Source organism: Juglans microcarpa x Juglans regia, chromosome 7D (genome assembly GCF_004785595.1).
Source record: "Juglans microcarpa x Juglans regia isolate MS1-56 chromosome 7D, Jm3101_v1.0, whole genome shotgun sequence".
In the NCBI taxonomy this organism is placed as follows: Eukaryota; Viridiplantae; Streptophyta; class Magnoliopsida; order Fagales; family Juglandaceae; genus Juglans; species Juglans microcarpa x Juglans regia.
The window spans coordinates 20,765,343-20,785,275 of record NC_054606.1 but is presented as its reverse complement, the minus strand read 5'-3'; the positions used below and the strand labels follow the sequence as shown (position 1 = coordinate 20,785,275).

Sequence of the window (19,933 nt, the reverse complement as noted above, 5' to 3'; positions counted from 1 at the left end):
TATGCTAGACATATTTTATAATAAGATTAATTTTACATTCTAATATATTGTATCAAATCACATCATTTTATAGATTTATTTTTTTAGATCTTTTTGTAGTTAAAATATTTTCAAAAAATATGAGTTCTGCGCATTTTTTTTGAAATTAATAGATAAATTTGATATCTATATAAAAAAATTAATTTTTTAATAACAAATTCTACTATTTTAAAAAAAATGTGTAAGACTCGTACATTCTAAAACTATATATAACATTATTCTACTGTCTTAAACTATTAAAATGACACTTTATACTTCAATTCAATTATAATGTGACCTAACACAATCTTAACCATCAGATGTTATTGAAGATTATAAAGTATTGGTTTAAGTTACAAATTGTATTGTTTTTCCTTAATGCGGAATACAAGCTTTGCCTTCAAACGAAGAAGATATTATAATTATAGGCATAATTAGATAATATCAAAACATTAAGTCCTCGTTTATTTTTGTATATGAGATTAATTGAGATTAAAATTAAAAGTTGAATAAAATATTATTAAAATAACTTTTTTAATATTATTTTTATTTTATGATTTGAAAAAGTTGAATTGTTTATTTTATTTTGTATAAAAATTTAAAAAATTTATAATAATAAAATAAAATGAGATTAGATGTGAAAGCAGAGGTCTAAAAAAAAAGAGTGCGGCTACTATATCGCCCCATGTTGATCGCTGGGCGTACCGTCCAGTGTAAAAAAATTTTTATTTTTTTTTCTTTTTTCTTTATACATTTTTTAATACATTTAAATATTTTTAAAAAATAAAAAAATATATTAATATACTTAAAATCACTTCCATAATCACTAAGTAAATTTTTTTATTAAGCGATCAAATAAAACGGTCACAATAAGTAGATAAAGTAGTGTTTCTAAAAAAAATAAAACTCTTTTTGCATCAAATATAAAAAGGAATGATTTTCATTCCATTATAGCAAAAGTTTACAATTTGCTGCAGAACAGTGAAAGGTCGAATCAGAGGCAGGCGAAGTCATAAAATAAAATAAAATGAGAGCTCAGATATTTTGATAAAGGATTTCTCCCAAAACCTTTTGGGGATAAAATAATTAATTCTGAAAAGCTGATTTTAGACACCTTTGAAAATGACATTATATATCATTTTGTTTTGGGACTCCGTTTGAAATTTGAATCACCCAACTAACTCCCACCTCTCACTCTCTCTCACTCTCTCTCAACAAGAAAATAGACATCAATTCTCATCCAAATAAATAAAAACGAAAAATATAAAATATATAAAAAAAAATTACAATTTTCCCTCAAAGAAATTGTTTATCAAAACACATTCGAGCTAAGGACAGTATGGGTGAATAAAAAATCTGGTAAACCGATAAATCGGATTACACCAAATCGGTAGGTTTGTTTTGATACTGATTCTATTTTTTTCAAAATCAATAGAAATCGGTCCGATTTTAATTTTTTTTTTTCAACACAGGACTAAACCATACCGAATCGGTTCATGTACATATATATTTTTTAATTTTTTATATTATATAAAATATTTTTTATATGACTTTTTATATTATATAATTTTTATATATAATTATATATAAAATAATTTTTTATTATATTATTAATTACTAATTAATATAATATTAAATTTTAAAATCCTATATAAATAACTATATATTATCACTATACTCTATTGTATTAGTAGTTATACTAATACAATATCACTATATATTATAATGTACAATAATATATCACTATAATCTATAATATAATTATAATATATTATCACTTTATTATTATATACTATAATATATACTATATAATATACCGAAAAAATTAGACCAAAATCGGTAACACTAGAAGTATCGATTTAGGGTGTAATTGATGCAATATTGGTTCTTCAAATCTAATAATTGATACATACTAGTTCAATTATAAAATATGTTAAAACTGGATCGAACTGAACCGGTTACACCCATAAGGGACAACGATTTTTTAAATAATATATTTCTTTTAAATGTGAGGTTCGAATTCAAATGTAGATAAATTTTAAAGTCATATTTAATTGATAATAAATCTTCGATGTAATCTGATTGACGCGGAAGATTACTGAACAAGGATTAATGAAAAAAATAATAGGTTGTGTTTGATTGTTGATCTCAACTCATCTCAAATCAATCATTAATGAGATCCACAACTTTTTTAATTTTTCATAAAAAAGTTAAACTCATATCAACCTATTTCATACATTTCAACTTAAAAAATTAAATTAATCTCAACCTAAAAAAGTTAAACTTATCTTAATGGGATTTATAAAATATTATTATTCACAACTCATCTTAACATCCAAACGTTGCCTAACTCTTGACCAAGACCAAGAGAAGCGCGTTGTTTTAAGATGCAATTTTATGCACACAAGTTTAATAACAGAAATAAAATATATATGAGCAGTGTTATATGTATTTCTAATTTTACTTCTAATTTTACGTATAAAATTTATTTTATTAATTTTTTAAAATTTTAAATATCATAAGTTTTAGTATATTAATAACTAATACGCAGATAAATAATTTATTTTATATATATTTTTTAAAATTCAATTAGCAGTTTTCTATGTATGTTATTTAGAGCACTGGCATTTGCTTCTTCAATGCATCTTCAAAATTTGAAAAAGGAAAACACTACTATACCCACTTCTCTTGACATCTCTATTTGACTGCTGGTCAAATTTTATTATTTTTTTACTTAGTGATTAAGAAAGTAATTTTAAATGTATTGATGTATTTTTTATTTTTTAAATGTATTTAAATATGTTAAAAAATGTGAAAAAAAAAAGAAAAAAAACTTTTTTACGCTGGGCATACCGCCCAGCTGTCAAGATGGGGCGGCATAGTAGCCGCACCCATTTGAAAAAATGTAGATAAAATGATTTACATTGACTTCTTCAAAAAGTAAAAATTTAAACTATGAACTATAGTAATTTTAAGTATATTTTCAAATTTGAACATGTATTGTTCATATTCAAAAGTAATATTTTATTATAAAAATTACCTCAACTGCTTTGCTTTTCAGTTTTTATTTCTCACGGTTTTCAGTTCCCTTCCCTCAAATGCCTTTTCACTTTCATTAATTAAAAATATATTATTAATTAATATATAGTTAGTTTTGAAATATGTGTAGGAAGAAATACTATTATTAATTAATATATAGACAGTGTAATTATAAAATATAAGAAAAAATTAAAAATATTATTATTAAAAAAATAATATTATGTTATTATTTTAACTAATTTAATATAAAATTATGATTAGAGAGATTTTGAATCTACTAAAATATATATGTTTTATCAAGTTTTGAAAATGATTTTGATGAATTCAGCTAATGTTAATGCTCTAGGGCTAGCAGTTGTATGCATACGTAGTGTGAAAAGATTGATAGCTGAATCCCTGCTTTCTTCAAGTTTGTTAAAGATGTCTCCATCAATTTTCCCGGTAGCTATTTGGCCCGAAAAAGATTGATAGCTGATAGCTGAATTGTTGTTACAGTCACCGAAAAAGTAGACCGAAGCGTCTGAAATAGTATATTTTATTTTTTTATTTTATGTATTTTTTAATCATTATAAATAGTTTTTAAAAAAATTAATAACATCATTAAAAATTACAATTACTTTCTTAGTTACTAACTAACAGAAAAAAAAAAATAAAGAAAAGAAAAGAAGAAAGCCATTCGAGACCAAAGCATTTCTCATTTGGTCTATGTGATATAAAACAGCTGGCTAGCAATCTCTACATGAAAGGATAGCTAGAAGCCAAGAACTTCCATGGAAATTACTCGTTTCTATAAAAGAAAAATTATATTTATAAATCGATACTATTAATAAATTCTCTAATATAATATTATTTATTTTATTAAAAAAATAATTTTTTTACAAATTAAATAATTTTATTTTAATTATATGAACAGTGTATTCTTTATACCATCTAATAGATAAATAAGAATATAATGCAATTTGCAAAAAATTATATCTAGTTCATAGGAAAAAATCTATTCATCATCTATTTTCTTATTATCTCATAGCGGTATATTAGATGATAAATTTATAAGTAAAATATAATAAATAGTTTAATATCACATCATCGGAGAGTAATGTCATCATCTCAATTGACAGCTTATGCAAAAGGAGTCGAGAAATTAGAGGAGGGAATTGGGCAAATTATAGGCAAGTCACCAATATTTATGAAGCAATTTGGCAGAAAACTTCAAAGGTTTCATTAATTTTGTTTCTACGTGGGTTGCTTGGCAAGTGAAAAAAATAAAGATTTACCAGAGAGAATATCAATGTTTTAAATTCTGTTTCGGTAATCATTCTGGTTTAAGAACTAAAATAAAATATTCGATACCAGTGTGTTTTAGTGAACCGTTTCGAAATTTGCTATATATGTGTGTATATATAAATAATAAATAATAAAATAAATTCATGTATATGTAAGTGTGTATCATGTATATTGTATGTGTGTGTATGGAAGAATTGAAGATTTACAAAATGAAATACGTCGAAAATATTTTTTTTATAAAAAAAGTAGAGACTTTGGTGTTAAAATATAATATTAAAAAAATCACAAACTTGAGTTGAGACGCATAAAAAATAAAGAGAAAAAAAATAAAAGAGCCAAGAAATTATTAAAAAAAAATAATGCTTCGTTTGGAACCTAAACTCATCATTACAATTTTTTTAAATCCCAACACAAAATATAATAAACAATTCAACTTTTTCAAATTCCAAAATAATAATAATAATATTAAAAAAAATATTCTAACAATATTTTATCATCTCAACTCAGTTCAACATCCAAATGCAGCTTAAAAAGAGAGAATGAGAGCACGAATTTAAAGTTACAAAAAAATTTAAGATTATATAAATGCTTTTAGATTTTAAAATTACATTAATACCATTTAGATTTTTAATTTACAAAAATGTTATTCCGACTCAAAAAAAAAAAAATTGCAAAATTACTCTTAAAACAGTTCGGAATAGACCAAAATGGGTCAAAATTTAAAACAAAATGGAATGAAAATAAATAGTATACCAAAACAAAAAAAAATTCTAACCAAACGGGAAAGAATTCAAAAATACGGAGAAAACATCCAAGAACCATGATGGTTGCTTGCATGCAGATGTGATTATTCAACTTAATTAGCAGTAATAATATTATTCTATCATAAACTAAATAAAGCATATTGTCTTTCTCCTCCTTGATGCATTGATTAATAATGCATAGCCATCTTGTTGCCTGCCATCATGCCATCCCATTTTCTTTAGATGTAAGTCGATATAAAACTCTTCAAAAAGAAAAAAAAAATTATAGATGTAACCGATAAGGAAAACATATTTCCACACAGTTGATATGATATGATTTAATTTATAGAAGAATTTAATTGTAAATTTATTTTATTAATCAAATTATATCATATAAACAGAATAAAAATTATATCATTCAAAACTATATTTATCTATAATGACTCTTATATTGCACGAATATTAATTGGATTATCTAGTTTCTAGCATTTGAGGGAACCGATGCCTATCTACATAAATGTCACATTCCTCTATCATAGCCTTAGCTTATTCTATCACTAGTGGGTATCTCTCCAATTCCATTTGTGTAGACTCTAAACCTAAAAAGGGAAAAACAAATAAAACTGCCCACCCACAATATTAAATGAACAGTATAACTAAATGTAACCTTATTTTCTATGCAGTAATTTCCCCTTTTTAGCATACATAATTTGTCCCAATAGAGGCCAAAATATGTCCATTGCCTATGATGACTAGGCCTCTTTTGTTTTTGTAATTAATCTCATTTAATTATAACAATTTTTTAAATTTTTACACAAAATAAAATAAATAATTTAATTTTTTCAAATATAAAAATAAAAATAATATTAAAAAAATATTTTATAAAAATATTTTATTCAAATTTTAATTTTTATCTCATATTATCTGCGAAAATAAACGAGTATATATAGTACTTCAGACTATTTTCATGAATGATTTCTTCAATAAATAATGTGACTAAAATATGATCAACTCAAACATCTTTACATGGTTTCTCCACAAACTCAAAAAATAAAAATAAAAATAAAATAAGTTAAAGTACTTAGATATATTTAATTTATACGATATTATATTATATGACTCTTAACAAAATCTCTCATTTTTATAATCCATTTTTAGTTTTAATTCTTATTGCAGATGTTTAAATAAATTAAATGCTTAAAACCTGTATATTACTTTTGAAAAATGATAATAATTATTAGCAAATAAATAGAAAATAATACATACCTGAAATATGTGAGAAAGACCCAACGCATGCACTTCGAACAATTATGAAGTTCCAAGTTGCTACAGTGGCATGATGGGTGAGGTAGTGCACATTTGACACGTGGACAAATAGACAAACGCCCATGATGGAAGCAACCGTTAAAATTTGACTTATGTACATTTTTACCAAACGGCTAGCCGTTTGAAGAAGAAAGTGACATGTTTGAAACTTTTGGTGTAAAAATATTGCCGTATCTAATAAGCTGTGTCGTCAATTAGTCAGATCATTTTGAAAATTTCCATGAAATAATAGGTCATTTCAATTGAAGTTAAAATATAAAATAAATAATAAAATATACATCTTTTCATCAATTTAAATTTTTAAGAAGAGTAGTAATTTCATATATATAACTTAAATAGTGTATAAATGTACATTTACTGTAAGATCTATTATCGTTATAAACTGATGTAGTCAGCATCTAAATTATCGATATATTTGATGTATCAATAAATAGACTTGTAAATAAATTTTTTTTCTTAATTATTATATGCTCTCTGAAGATTCAAACTAAGTTAATGATTATTAGAGATGGAAATTAACTTTTGAATACTAAATTACAACTCATTTATTTATGGCTTAACACTTTTAAACTATCAATTTTATTATATTCTATTATTGAGTTACATATCAAAAGTTATTATTTTTATGTGAACAGTAAAACTATTGCTCATGTGAGGGAAACACTTCTAAGAAATTGTGGGAATCCTTCCCATACAAATTTGCTTCCCACTCCAGGTCACAAGTTGCTCCAGTCTAGCTGGTGCCAGCTGTAAAGTCTTCATCCAGGATACAAGTCATGTTTTGAGTACTTAAATTTTGCCATATTGTTGGCAAATTAGTCTGCTGATGTGGAAAACTAACAGTGGATGATTATTTGATTTCATTAGCTGTGAGTAGCCAAAATTCGTCATTTAGGTTATGTTTGAATAGTGAGATGAGATAATTTTAGATAAAAATTAAAAATTAAATAAAATATTATTAAAATATTATTAAAATATTATTTTTAATATTATTATTATTTTAAAATTTAAAAATATTATATTATGGACTGCAGATAACAAATACAGGTTGTACAACCTCAACGACTTTTTTATTCTTAATTTCAGTTGATTAATGTCTGTCTGTCTGTCTGTCTTGCATTGTTCTGCTGCTTCTACCAATTTACCTTCCATTTCGGCGTTTATATATATATATATATATATATATGTAGATAATAACTGCTTTATGATAATTACCTCATAAAACTCCACTTGTCTGATAATTTGTTTTGGAACTACCTAAAGTTCAATGGATTAATCCATTAATTATTCATTGAGATCAGTTTTGGGCTCAAACTTCTAGTACAATTTTTGGATTCCAGTAGCTGGATGTTGATTTTGGGCTTGGGTTGCCTAAACGAGAAGTAACAAAGTTGTGAGGCTCGCCAGGCATCTCTCGCGAGGGAGATCTTCGATGCTTATCTTGGAGAGGTGAATGCGATAAATGCATATAAAATGAAATGGGTCCAGTCCATTGAGAGATTATCGCCAAGAAGAGATAAGATAAGAAAAACATAAAATAAAGAGAAGATATAAAATCAAGAGATAAAATAAGAAATAGATAAAGTAAGAGAGTTTGACTTATATACAAAAAGCTAAAGACGGCATAAGACAAATAGGACTCAACTATTGCAATGAAAGAAAAGAAACATATATAATAGCAATGGCTGTCGAGGAGCTTTCCGGTTTATAGGTTGGAAACTTTGACATGAGTGAGCTACTTTTTTCGGGTTTGATGACTTGTGTAACATCCGGGCCCAGCATCAAGCCCAAGCCAAGCCGCGATCTATAAATTTTTTTAGGTGATTATTTATGGGAAGCCCATTTAATGTTTATTGGGTAATTTTTGAATAGTTCACAAGCCCAGAATATTATTCCGACAAAATATGAATTTTATTGGGTTTGATAAGTAGGTTAAAGCCCATTTACCATTTATGGACCAAGTGAGCCCTAAATAATTAAAAATTAACTCAAGAAATTCTTCTAAAGGCTCAAAGATATTATTGGAAAATGGTTTTATTTTGGACATGAAGATTAAGGCCGATTTAAATATTTACGTTCAATTTCAAACAAATTAGGGTTATAATTCTAGAGTCCCCCTTTCATTAAAATTCTTAAATCGACTATTGATATATATATATATATATATATATATATTCAGTCCATACATCGTGGGTGGATCTTATTATTCTTCAAAACCTAGTTTAGTTTTCTGGCTACTTCGCCCACATTCACCACACACCATGCACGTTCCTTTCTCCACTACATTCACGGCAACGGTTTTGTATATATATATATATATATATATATATATATATATATATATATATATATATACTAGGCGGGAGTAACGTACAAAGCACGTTTGCCTAATTTTATAAAATGGTTACCTTCTCTCCCTTCCTCCAACTCTTATTTTATCTATTTTGAAGTTTCAAATGTATTGTAATGGAAGATATGATACAAATTTTCATGCAATGACGACTTTTATGTTGACTAACAAATTCCCGAAGTAAAGATGAATCAAAAGTCATTTGTAGGTACTTTGTTTAGTGGTAGTCACTTAAAACAAATACAATCAGGAGACACAGATGAATACCTTCAACTTACTACAAAAAATAAATAGATCCAAGCATTCAAGTTGGTGATGCTGAGACTACCACAGTCCATAACAAACAAGCATGGTTTTACAAGTGTATAACAAGAAAACCAGCATCCAAAAAATAAAAGGCAAGATTAAGGCTATTAATGGTGTATTAAAGAAGTCCCATGTAAGCATCTTTATTGTATCTTGCCCAATTTAGAAGAACAAATGTTCCCCAATTGTGATAGAAGTGAGACATTATTAGGGCCCATACAGGTGGTTTTGACAAAATTAGTCCCCAAGGTATTGTTTTAACAGATTCCTTGGAAATGCTATTGGAAAGGATCAGCTTCTTCTCTTCAAGTAACAGCACAAGATCCTCAATAGGAGAACTATATGCCTGGAGGAACAATCTCAGAGGAAGAGAAGTGGTGACATATGAGCATATATAGCTATATTAAGAGCGAGCAAATGAATCCAAAACTTCAATGCTCATAGACATATTTCCATAAATGCAACAAACATATTACCTTACTTAGCCACACAGAAACCCAAACTATTCCTAGAGAACCAAAGGAGTAGAAGACTGATGGCGAACCAAACTGGTGGAATAAAAACGGTGAAAAGGCCAGGCCAGTGACTGATCCAAGGTACATCCCATTGTACACCAATGCTAATGATCTACTTGTCTCTGCTACTGGAACCCATTTTGACAGAATGTTATTCATGGCAGGCATAGCAACACCTTGAAATAGAACCAAATTAACAAAGCCATAACATGGGAACCTTAAATTACTCATGGGCACATTCAAGGTAGGGAAAGTGTCATGATATATACACTATGGATGGCTTCATGGAACACATTTTAAGACAGTAAACATTAAAAACCAGTAAAAGAAAAAAATGAAAGAGAAGATAAGAGATGAGAGCACCCTTTTTCTTCTCCTGTAGTGAGCACCTTTTTTTTTTTTACATTTTTTTTTTCAAAATTTAAAGATATAAAAGGCACAATTGCCAATACGCATGCACCCAACCCGCATAAGAGAAAAGGTATACAGAGAGCAGTGTATAAAGAAAAATCATAAAAATGGTGTACTGACACAAAAGTATACTAGCTGCTGTCAGTACATCAGAAATCCCAATAACATCACAATTTGACAACCTGCACAAGAGAAAAATCATACAAGAAAACATCCAAAGAAAAAGAATAAAAATGTTATACCAGCTTCAGTCATTGACCAAAAATCCCAATAACATCACAATCTGACAACCTGGAGAAGAGAAAAAGCATTTAGAGACAGCAAAATGGTGTACTGACATAACTGGCAAAACATAAAAGATAAAAATAATAAACTCAAAATATCCTAACACTCAACGAATAAAGATGTGAAAAAGTAAAAACTGACTGAAGGACAAAAAAATCACTGTTCTCAAAGCTGCCGCAACAAGTTAAAGCACAAACCTCACCGATACCCATGAAACCATGAACAACAAGGAAAGGCAATCCAAGTTTAGCAGCAATGGGAGTGAGAGCTATAGCAATCGACCACCAAACTACACCAAACTATAGGAATTCATGAAGCTGAGGAGAGGCAAGTAGATATGATCATCCCCTAACTTTCTTCAAATGTCAACAAAATATTTCTCTAAAAATTGTTTCAATAATTATGATGTAAAATAGCCTGCCTTCGGTAGCTCTCTTTATGCATCCAATACTATGTCAGAATGAGTTCAAATGTAAATGATAATATTTGATGTTTATGTTATGTAATATGAAATGAAAATGTTATAAATGTTTATGTTACTTATCAGTAACAGCAAGCCTATCTAGTTAACAAAACGGTCTCATACTCTGTCATCACAGCAAAATCACATCCAGCAATGGCTCGAGCCAAAAAAATTTGGTCCATAATGACGAACGGAAATCCAACAAGCAGATTTACACCTAACAAACAAAAAATGGAAAAGAAAAATCCAACAAGCAGAAAAAAAAAAAAACACAAGTTTTGAGTCAAAGAACAAGAAGATTGGAAAGAATTTTCAAATGCTCTTCAGATTCACATCCCACAAAGAGAAGAGAGAGGATCCACACTAAAAACTAAAACATGCCTAGAAGAATGAACAAGAAACTCACTTTCTTCAGATTTCAAAAAATGGTCCATATCGACGAACAAAAATCCAATAAGCAAAAAAATGAAATAAAAAAATCCACACGAAACAGGAAAAAAAAAATCAAACCATCCTTCAAATTCACATCCCACAGAGTGAAAAGAAATAGAATCAACAAAAACCATACCTACGCGTTTCCTTTAAACCGCTGCTCCGATTGGCTCTCAATTCGGTCGACAACAAGATCGGAGGGTAAGGCTTCTCCCAGTGGTGCGCGTGTTGGACGATGGTCACCGGAAGAGCTCGAAACGGCTACCCCCTTTATTCGGTCGAAAACCTAAAAAAAATAAAAAAACCAAACGAAACCACCGGAAACAAATGGCCGGCGAGGAGAGGGAGGAGAGGAAGAGGAAGACGGAGCCAAAGCTCCCCTCCCACCAGCTGAGCGAGCGAATTTCTAGAGAGAGAGGGTCTGATTTTTGACTTTTGGAAAGTTTGTAGAGGAAAAAGGAGCCGAGCGAGTTTCTAGAGAGAGAGTGTGGGTCTGGTTTTTGACTTTTAAAATCGAGATAGAGTATCAAATGTAAAAAGTATACAAAGACCAGCGAGAATAGAAAAAGCATGACACAAAAGCATAAGTTGCAGAAGAGATAAAAAGCTGCAAAAGATAAAAAGTACTACCAGCAAATAGATAAGAAGTATTAAAATGGTATACTGACATAATTATAAAATATAAGTAAAATATAAAAGCTGCGGAAGTGAAAAAGTAGACAGCGAAAAAGTAGACAGTGAAAAAACATAAAAGTATAAAAGTTACGGAAAAGAAAAAGTAGACAGTAAAAAACTAGATACTGAAAAAACATAAAAGTGGTGGACTGACGACTGACAAAACATAAAAAAAAAAAACAATAAATTCAAAACGTTCTAATATCCAACGGATAAAGATGTAAAATGAGAATTTATCCACTGTTTTAAAAGCAGTAGTGACTTAACGTTGATTTAACGGTAATCTAACGGAAAACAAGAAATTCCATTTACTGATCGTTATATAGCCACTTATATAATAGTAAAGATACAGATATATATATATATATATATATATTCACGTATAGACAAGTTGTTCATTAGTTTTACAATCTAGGGTTGCTTTCGACCCTCCTCTGTCGCCAAGCTTCACGTCGTTGCCAAGCTCCTCTAGTCTAGACCAACAGCTCGTCATGGCCACCACCCCCCATGTCTCAGTTTTCAGTCCCGTAACACATCGGTGAAACCCAGCAATGTCGCCAGCCCCTCCACATCTCCTCCACCCGCACAGAAACCGTATCACCTTGTATAATGAAAGCCATCAAATTCGAGATACCCAGACCACCAATCTCCGCTTATGAGTAGCTCCACCACAAGCCACCTCTCTCATATTACCTCTTGGGTTCCTTGTTGTTGTACGTCACAGAAATTCCTCCTCAAGCTACCAGCCTTTGTCACACAGAACCTGCCTTGAAGTAAACCGCACATCGAGCAAGCCTTCCACCACCCTTTGTGTAAAATTGAGCCAATATATGACCATAAACCACGGGGCCAACCAACCAATACCTCCCTCGACAAAGCATCACCACACAACCACTAACCACATAACAAATAACAAACCACACCGACAGAAGCCCCTTCTCGTGCCCAACCACCTTGACCCAATGCAACCTCTGTTCTTGCCCCACGCGAAATTGAGAACCACTAAGCTTTGCACTGTCCAAAACTCAACCCGCTTCCCTTATACAAAATTGACAGCTCTCTCCCCCTCTCTCACGTTATTTCTCTCTCCTTCTCATCACTCATCTCTCTCAGTGCTCAGCCGCCCAGCTCGCCGAAGTCTTCTTCTCACCACCCAAATCCATCTCGTTTCCCTTCCCTTTCGGTAAGCCTCAGTCGTACCACCCTTGCTAGTGGCTGATTTGTTTTCAAAATAGAAATGGTTTTATTTAGTTCACGTAAAGCTTGTCAAGCATAAACCTGATATAAGATTTATACCCTTCGAGTTATAAGCCTAAGCAAATGGGTCTTGAACCTCTATTTCTTTTTGTTGGGCTTGATTTTATGATGGACTTTAAGTGGGCTTAGTCTTGCTCTATGTTAGCCCACAAAGTTTTGTTTGTCTTTCTAACAAGAATAATTTAGAGTTTAATGTATCAGTAAAAAATATTAAGTAAGTATAGATTAATGTAGGAAGTGATGATATTTTAAGGTTACGAGAATTTTAGAATTTTAGGAAAATAGGTTAATTTAGCATTTTAGATTTAAGTATCGAAATATGTGTTTGATTGAAAATTTACGAAGGTTACTTAACTATTTTATAGGTGATGATTAATACTCGTTTAGCACTGTTGTATTTTTTGAAAAAAAAAACTAAAAAGTCCAAGTAAACGGGGTTCTCATACTAGACTTTGCATCCAAAAAAAGCACTGACGTCAATTTTTAAAAATATACATGTTTTGTTACGAAAAGAAATTTGAAATAACTTCGGTTATTTGTTCGGCATTAGTCATAAAATTCTGTATAAAAATAAAGTATTTTCTGGCATGACTGGTATAGACATGAACTATTTTGACATTTTGTTTCTGAACTGTGCAAAAGAGAGCGAATATAAAAATTTGGGCATAAATTATATTTTTGTGATCTGATTTTGTTATGTTTGGAAGATGTTCTATACTATGATATAATATGATGTGATTTCTAAAACCTCTGACATGACATTCTGTTTTTGTTCTGTTTTGATCTTACTACGGGTGTAAAATTGTAGCCTCTATTCAGGTTGGTTCTAATTTTTTTTTGTTTTCGGTGTACCCACTTTGGAAGTCAAAAGGATTTTTTGCGTGGTCTTTCCCGTGTTCATACTCGAGACTTCGAGAATTATAAGGAAAAAATTCACATTCTGTTTCTACTTGATTGGTCGCCGGGGTTTGCACAACCCTACCACGGGGGTTCAACATGGAATTCTGTTATGATATAATGTTTCAGTTATGTTGTGCCGAATGAATTTTAAATAAGAAGGAATTTTAAATAAGAATATTTCTGAACTTTCACTCTGTTATTTTTTATATCATGTTTTGATTCTGCATTCTGAAAATAATTATATTTTGTTTTACATTCTGAACTCTGTAAAGACTCATATTTACACACTAGTATATGTTCTCTGCTTACTGAGTTATTGACAACTCACTCCTTATCTCCACAATATTTTTCAGATAATTTTGATGTATCAGCTGGAAGTCAAGAATAGAGAGTATTAGCAAGTTTTGATGATCGTAGAAGAATAAGTGTCATAGGGTACAAAGACTTATTGGAGAGTCTTATGTGGTAGTGTTATTATTTTATGTTGCTTTGGTATTTTGAGTCATGGATATTTTCAAATTTTTGTGGATATTTTAATTTATTTTATTGAGGTATTTCTTTTGTGTCCATATAGAGGAACATGAATATTTGTGTTGAACAAATAAGTTAATATTTTATGGAGTCTCTGTGTTATTTATAAATGTGTTATTGGAGATGATTATAGGTAACATGAGCTAACTCTTCGGACTTCCGAGACCGGGGCGTTACAACTTGACACATACTAATTGCCACATGTCACTTGCAAATTGGTCATGATGCCATGCCACCTTAAAAATTTTTCTTGTATCAAGAATTTCTAAAAATTCCAACTAAGATAATGGTATCTTCGAGTAGGTGATCAATTTGATTCTTAGGTCCTTCTAAAAATCTTTAAAAATTCTTGATCCACTAGGGTCTGGCGATTAGGAAGTTTTCTCTCAAGTTTTTGTCTGTAGCTTCATGAGGAGAAAGTTTATGCCTTCACTTTTGAGGGTGGGCGTCATGTTTTAGTCTATCTTTATCATCTGTTATATTTTGCTTCTGTTTATCACCATGGCAGAGGATTTTCTTCGCATTGGAATAAACTTAATCTAACAACCATTGAAAATGAAGGTGTCGATGTCTTGGACAATGATGTTGAACAAACTTTAACAAAAGGCCAATTTTATCTTGTGGGGAAGATCATGTATGAAAGGAGAATTAATCGTGAGGCTTTCAAGATAACTATGCTAAAAGTTTGGAAAGTCGGTGCAGCTATTGGTATTGTTGAAGTGGGTCAGAATCTGTTTCTCCTGGAGTTTGGTTCTGAACATGATCTGCAGAGAATTTGGGATGGCCAACCATGACTTTTTGACCATAATCTGATTTGCTTAAAGCTCTTTGATGGACTTACTCCTCCCACTAAATTTGTATTTTCTCATGTTTATCTTTGGGTGTAGCTTCATCACTTACCTCTTGGATGCATGAATTATAAGGTCGCTTCTAGAATTGGTGGACTGATTGGGAATATGATTCTGTGGAGGTTGATAAACATGGAACAGGTTAGGGACCATATATGCGTGTTCTTGTAGAGATTGATCTATTCAAACCCCTTGCAAGAGCTACTATGTTATTACCGAAGGAACACCATTTTTTGTGCCTTTTAGGTATGAGAGATTGCCACACTTCTTTTTTTCTTGTGGTGTTATTATGCATGGCAGTGTTGGGTGTTTGAACAAGACAAAAACTACTTCTACCATGCAATATGGTATATGGATGCGTGCATCATCTACTACTGCAAGAGGAGGGGTGGGGAAATTCATTGCTGGATTTTCAAAAATTTCTTCTCCTCTAATACAACAAATCAGCTATCTCTTTCTTCTATTTCTAAAAAATGTTTTAACAGTTATGAGATAGTTAGAGCTGTGAATAACACGTGGCATTCTAAGAGAGGTGCAGAAGACCTGTTGATTGGTTGCCCTTCTGTGACCATCAATCCTGCAATTGTAACTGCTACAACTACTTCAACTGTCATATATTCCAAGATGGGTCATGCACTGCAACATGGAATTCCTACTCCATTTGGTGATGATTTTCCTGTTAAAGTCCCCATTACTGATGATGGGGCTGGTATTGGCTTGGTGGATGTCTTTGCACAAAAAGATTTATTAAGTTCATCATATTTACTACATCATCTGAAGAATAATGTTGGACATGCTAAAGATATGGCCATTGCTCATTCTGATACCTACTTGGCAACTAGAAAGAGAGAGTTTTTGCCTATTGACAACCGTAGTACTAAGGATAAATTGATGTTCAAAAGGAAAATGAGGAATGTGAAAATATTGGAGGAGGTTGTTTCTCAGCTCCACTAAGAGAAATGGGGTTTTTAAGTTGGAACTGTCGGGTACTAGGCAACCCTCGGATAGTTCATGACCTTAGCCTTATGGTTAAGGAAAAAAGCCAAACATCTTATTTCATATGGAAACTAAATTACGTAAGAATAAGATGGACTACTTAAAACATTTATTTGGTTTCACTAATATGTTTTTGGTTGAAGGTTTGTGTCGTAGTGAGGGGTTGGCATTATTATGGAAGTCTGATTGTGCAGTAGAGATTCAAAGTTATTCTCAAAGGCATATAAATTGTTGGGTTGACAGTATTTCTCCAAAATCTCCATAGATGCTTACATGTTTTCATGGCCTTCCCATTACTGAAAAAAAGAATAGAAGGCTATAATATTTTACGACATCTTTATTCTCTAAATTCTGATTTGTGGCTTTGTCTTGGTGACTTCAATGAGATTCTATTTCATAGTGACAAGGAGAGGGTGCAGTTAGGAGTGGGAATCATATAGCCATTTTTAAGGATGTATTAGATGATTGTCAACTTCATAATCTAAGATTTTCTAAAGGAAAATTCACATGGTCTAATAATAGATCAAATTCTTCTTTCACTAAGGAGAAACTTGATAGGGCAGTGACATCTTCTGATTGGTGTGTAGAATTTGGTGTGATTGACATAAGATTATTGTCTTTTGTTACCTTTGATCATTACCCTCTTGTCATGACTTTTTCTAATAGCCATGGATCTTTTGGTCCACTGAAGAGGCCATGTAGATTTGAAGCTAGATGGGCTTCCTATGAGGATTACAACGTAGCTATCAAAACTGCTTAGTTGCAAGTTGGTGGAGTATCTGCTAATCTGTCCTCTTTGACTAATAAGCTTGCTTGTTGCATGAAGTCTATTAGAAGATGGGCTAACTCCAAAGATCCAGTTTCTGATAAGCATCTCAGGGAGAAAATGTGCCAACTCGAAAGGGTTCAGTCAAATCTTACAGAAGCCTCAATCTCAGCAGTCAACAATTTGCAAAATGAAATTTCCATAATTCAAGAGAATTTGCACTTAAAATGAAAACAAAAAGCCAAAATTCACTGGTTACAAAATAGTGACAAAAATACAATTTTATTTTTCACTTGAGTGCTACCCATAGACAGAAAAGAAATAAAATTGTGTAAGTGGAAGATGAGAATGGAATTCAGTGCAGTACTGCTGTAGAGATTGGTCTTGCTTTTACACATTTTTATCAGAATTTGTTCACTTCTTCTAACCCTTCTCAAATTGATGTTTGTCTTCGTGATATTTCACCTAAAGTTTCTGATGCTATGAATAAAGAGTTACTTCAGACCTTTACAAATGGGGATGTTAAGACTACAGTCTTCTAAATGGGACCATTTAAAGCCCCTGGACTAGATAGTTATAGTTCATGTTTCTCTCAAGACAATTGGGATGTGGTGGGTAATGAGGTTTGTCTTACTATCCCATCTTTTCTCAATTCTTGTGCAAATATTGAAGCTATCAATTATACCTACTTGGTTTTAATTCCCAAGTCCAGAAATCCAAAGAGTCTCTGAATATCAACCAATAAGTTTATATAATGTCCTTTATAAAATCATTACAAAGATGCTTACAAACACATTGAAATCCATTATGACTTTTCTCATTTCACCAAACCAGTGTTCTTGTGCTTGGTAGACAAATTACTGATAACATTATGACAGCTTATAAAACCCTTCATACCATGAATACACAACTCTATGGGCAGCAAGGATTTATGACCTTAAAATTAGATATGAGTAAAGCTTATGACAGGGTGGAATGGAGGTTCATTCAAGTTGTTTTGTTAAAACTGAGTTTTAATACCAAATGGGTTGAGCTGATTATGTCTTGTATTTCTACCTCATCATTTTCAGTTTTGGTAAATGCAGTTCCTCAACATTGTTTCAAACCCGAGATGGGCCTTTTCAGTTCTGTTTATTCTATGTGCTGAGGCTTTGAGTGCTAAATTGTATGTTGCAGAACAACTTAAAGTTTTGACTGGTGTACCAATTGCTCGAGGCCATATCAGATTGAATCATCTATTTTCTGTTGATGATAGCCTCTTATTTTGTAAGGCTACTATGCAAGAGTGGATCCAGTTGAACTAAATTCTTAGTGTTTATGAAGCTGCTTTTGGCCAGAAGCTTAACAAAGACAAAACATCCTTTTTTTTTTTAGCAGAAACACCAAGGCAGCAACTAAGAGACAAATCATGGAGGTGATTGGTTTACAGGCTTCTACTAACCTGGACAGGTACTTAGGCCTTTCATGAGAATGCAGTGGTTGCTGATCTTATTGATGCTCATACGAGATGGTGGAATATGAATCTTCTCCATACAGTTTTTCAAGATGAAGATATTAAGGAAATACTTAAGTTGCCTGTTAGTATCCTACTTATAGCTGATAAACAGATATGGAATATGATTATTTCTGGGCATTTCTCAGTGAGAAGTGCTTATCACTTGAATAAATAACTCCAAGTAAGAAAAAATAGTGAATCTTCAACTAATGGAGCACAAGGGTTGTTGTGGAAAAGGATTTGATCCTTACAAACAACAAATGCTGTTAAACAATATATTTGGAGTGCTTGCACAGATTTACTGCTCATTCGAGTTAATTTATACAATAGGAAGGTGATTACTGACTCTTGTTGTCCTATTTGCATGCTTGAAGATGAAACACCAGCTCATATTTTATGGTTATGTTCCTTTGCCAAGGATGTATGTCTTTTGTGTTCCAAGTCTATTCAAAAGGCAAATATTCAAGCACCCAGTTTCTTATCTGTTTTTGAGTATCTGGTTGACAGATTACCAAGTCAGGAACTGGTGTCATTTGCCACCCTAGCTCAACTAATCTGGTTTAGAAGAAACACTCTTATTCAGGATGACCATTTTCAATCTCCTAAGGTGCTCTTTGGTAATGCTGTAAAGGCTATAGAGGAGTATTGTAATGCAAGAGCAAAGTCAGCATGGTCAGGAATTAAGAATCTGCTGCTTGCTACTCAATGGGAAACACCTCCATCATCTTGGGTGAAAGTGAATTGGGATGTATCAGTAAAATCTGATTTCAATAAGATTGGTGTTGGTGTGGTGATAAGAGAGGTTGATGATTCTGTTTTGTCTAGTTTGATGCAACCAAGATTCTATTGCACTGATCTTGTGCTGGCTGAAGCAAGATGTTTACTCTCTGCTGTTTTATTTTGCAAAGAGTTGGGTCTCAACTCTTTAATCTTTGAAGGTGACTTTAGTCAAGTTGTCCATGCAGTCAAGAGTGTTGCTTCTTCTACTGGAAAATTGTAGTGCACTATCTCTGACATCATTAATCTTCTGTGTGGTGCTCAATGAACAGCATGTCAAAAGAGAACTGAATGGTGTTGCTCATTGTCTTGCTCAAATGGCAGTGAATTTAGAACATAAGCTAATTGATATTGATTGTGTTGCTGAACATATTAAACCTCTTGTAATGGCTGAATGCTATATTTCAGCTCAATAAAATTGTCTTCTATGTTTATTAAAAAAAGAAAAAGAAAAAGAAAAAGGAACGATGGGATTGTATACGTTGACAGGGACACACGTGTCACTCTTGCCGTGTG

General features: G+C 31.4%; 1 protein-coding gene across 1 annotated transcript; it reads left to right on the top strand.

Annotated features, from left to right (window-relative positions):
* Positions 1 to 18,553: 18,553 nt before the first annotated feature.
* On the top strand, positions 18,554 to 19,640 carry LOC121238190. The gene is made up of 2 exons (XM_041135030.1): positions 18,554 to 18,594; positions 19,148 to 19,640. Exons 1-2 carry the CDS (start codon positions 18,554 to 18,556, stop codon positions 19,638 to 19,640), a joined length of 534 nt encoding a protein of 177 aa, XP_040990964.1.
* The last annotated feature ends 293 nt before the right edge of the window (positions 19,641 to 19,933 follow it).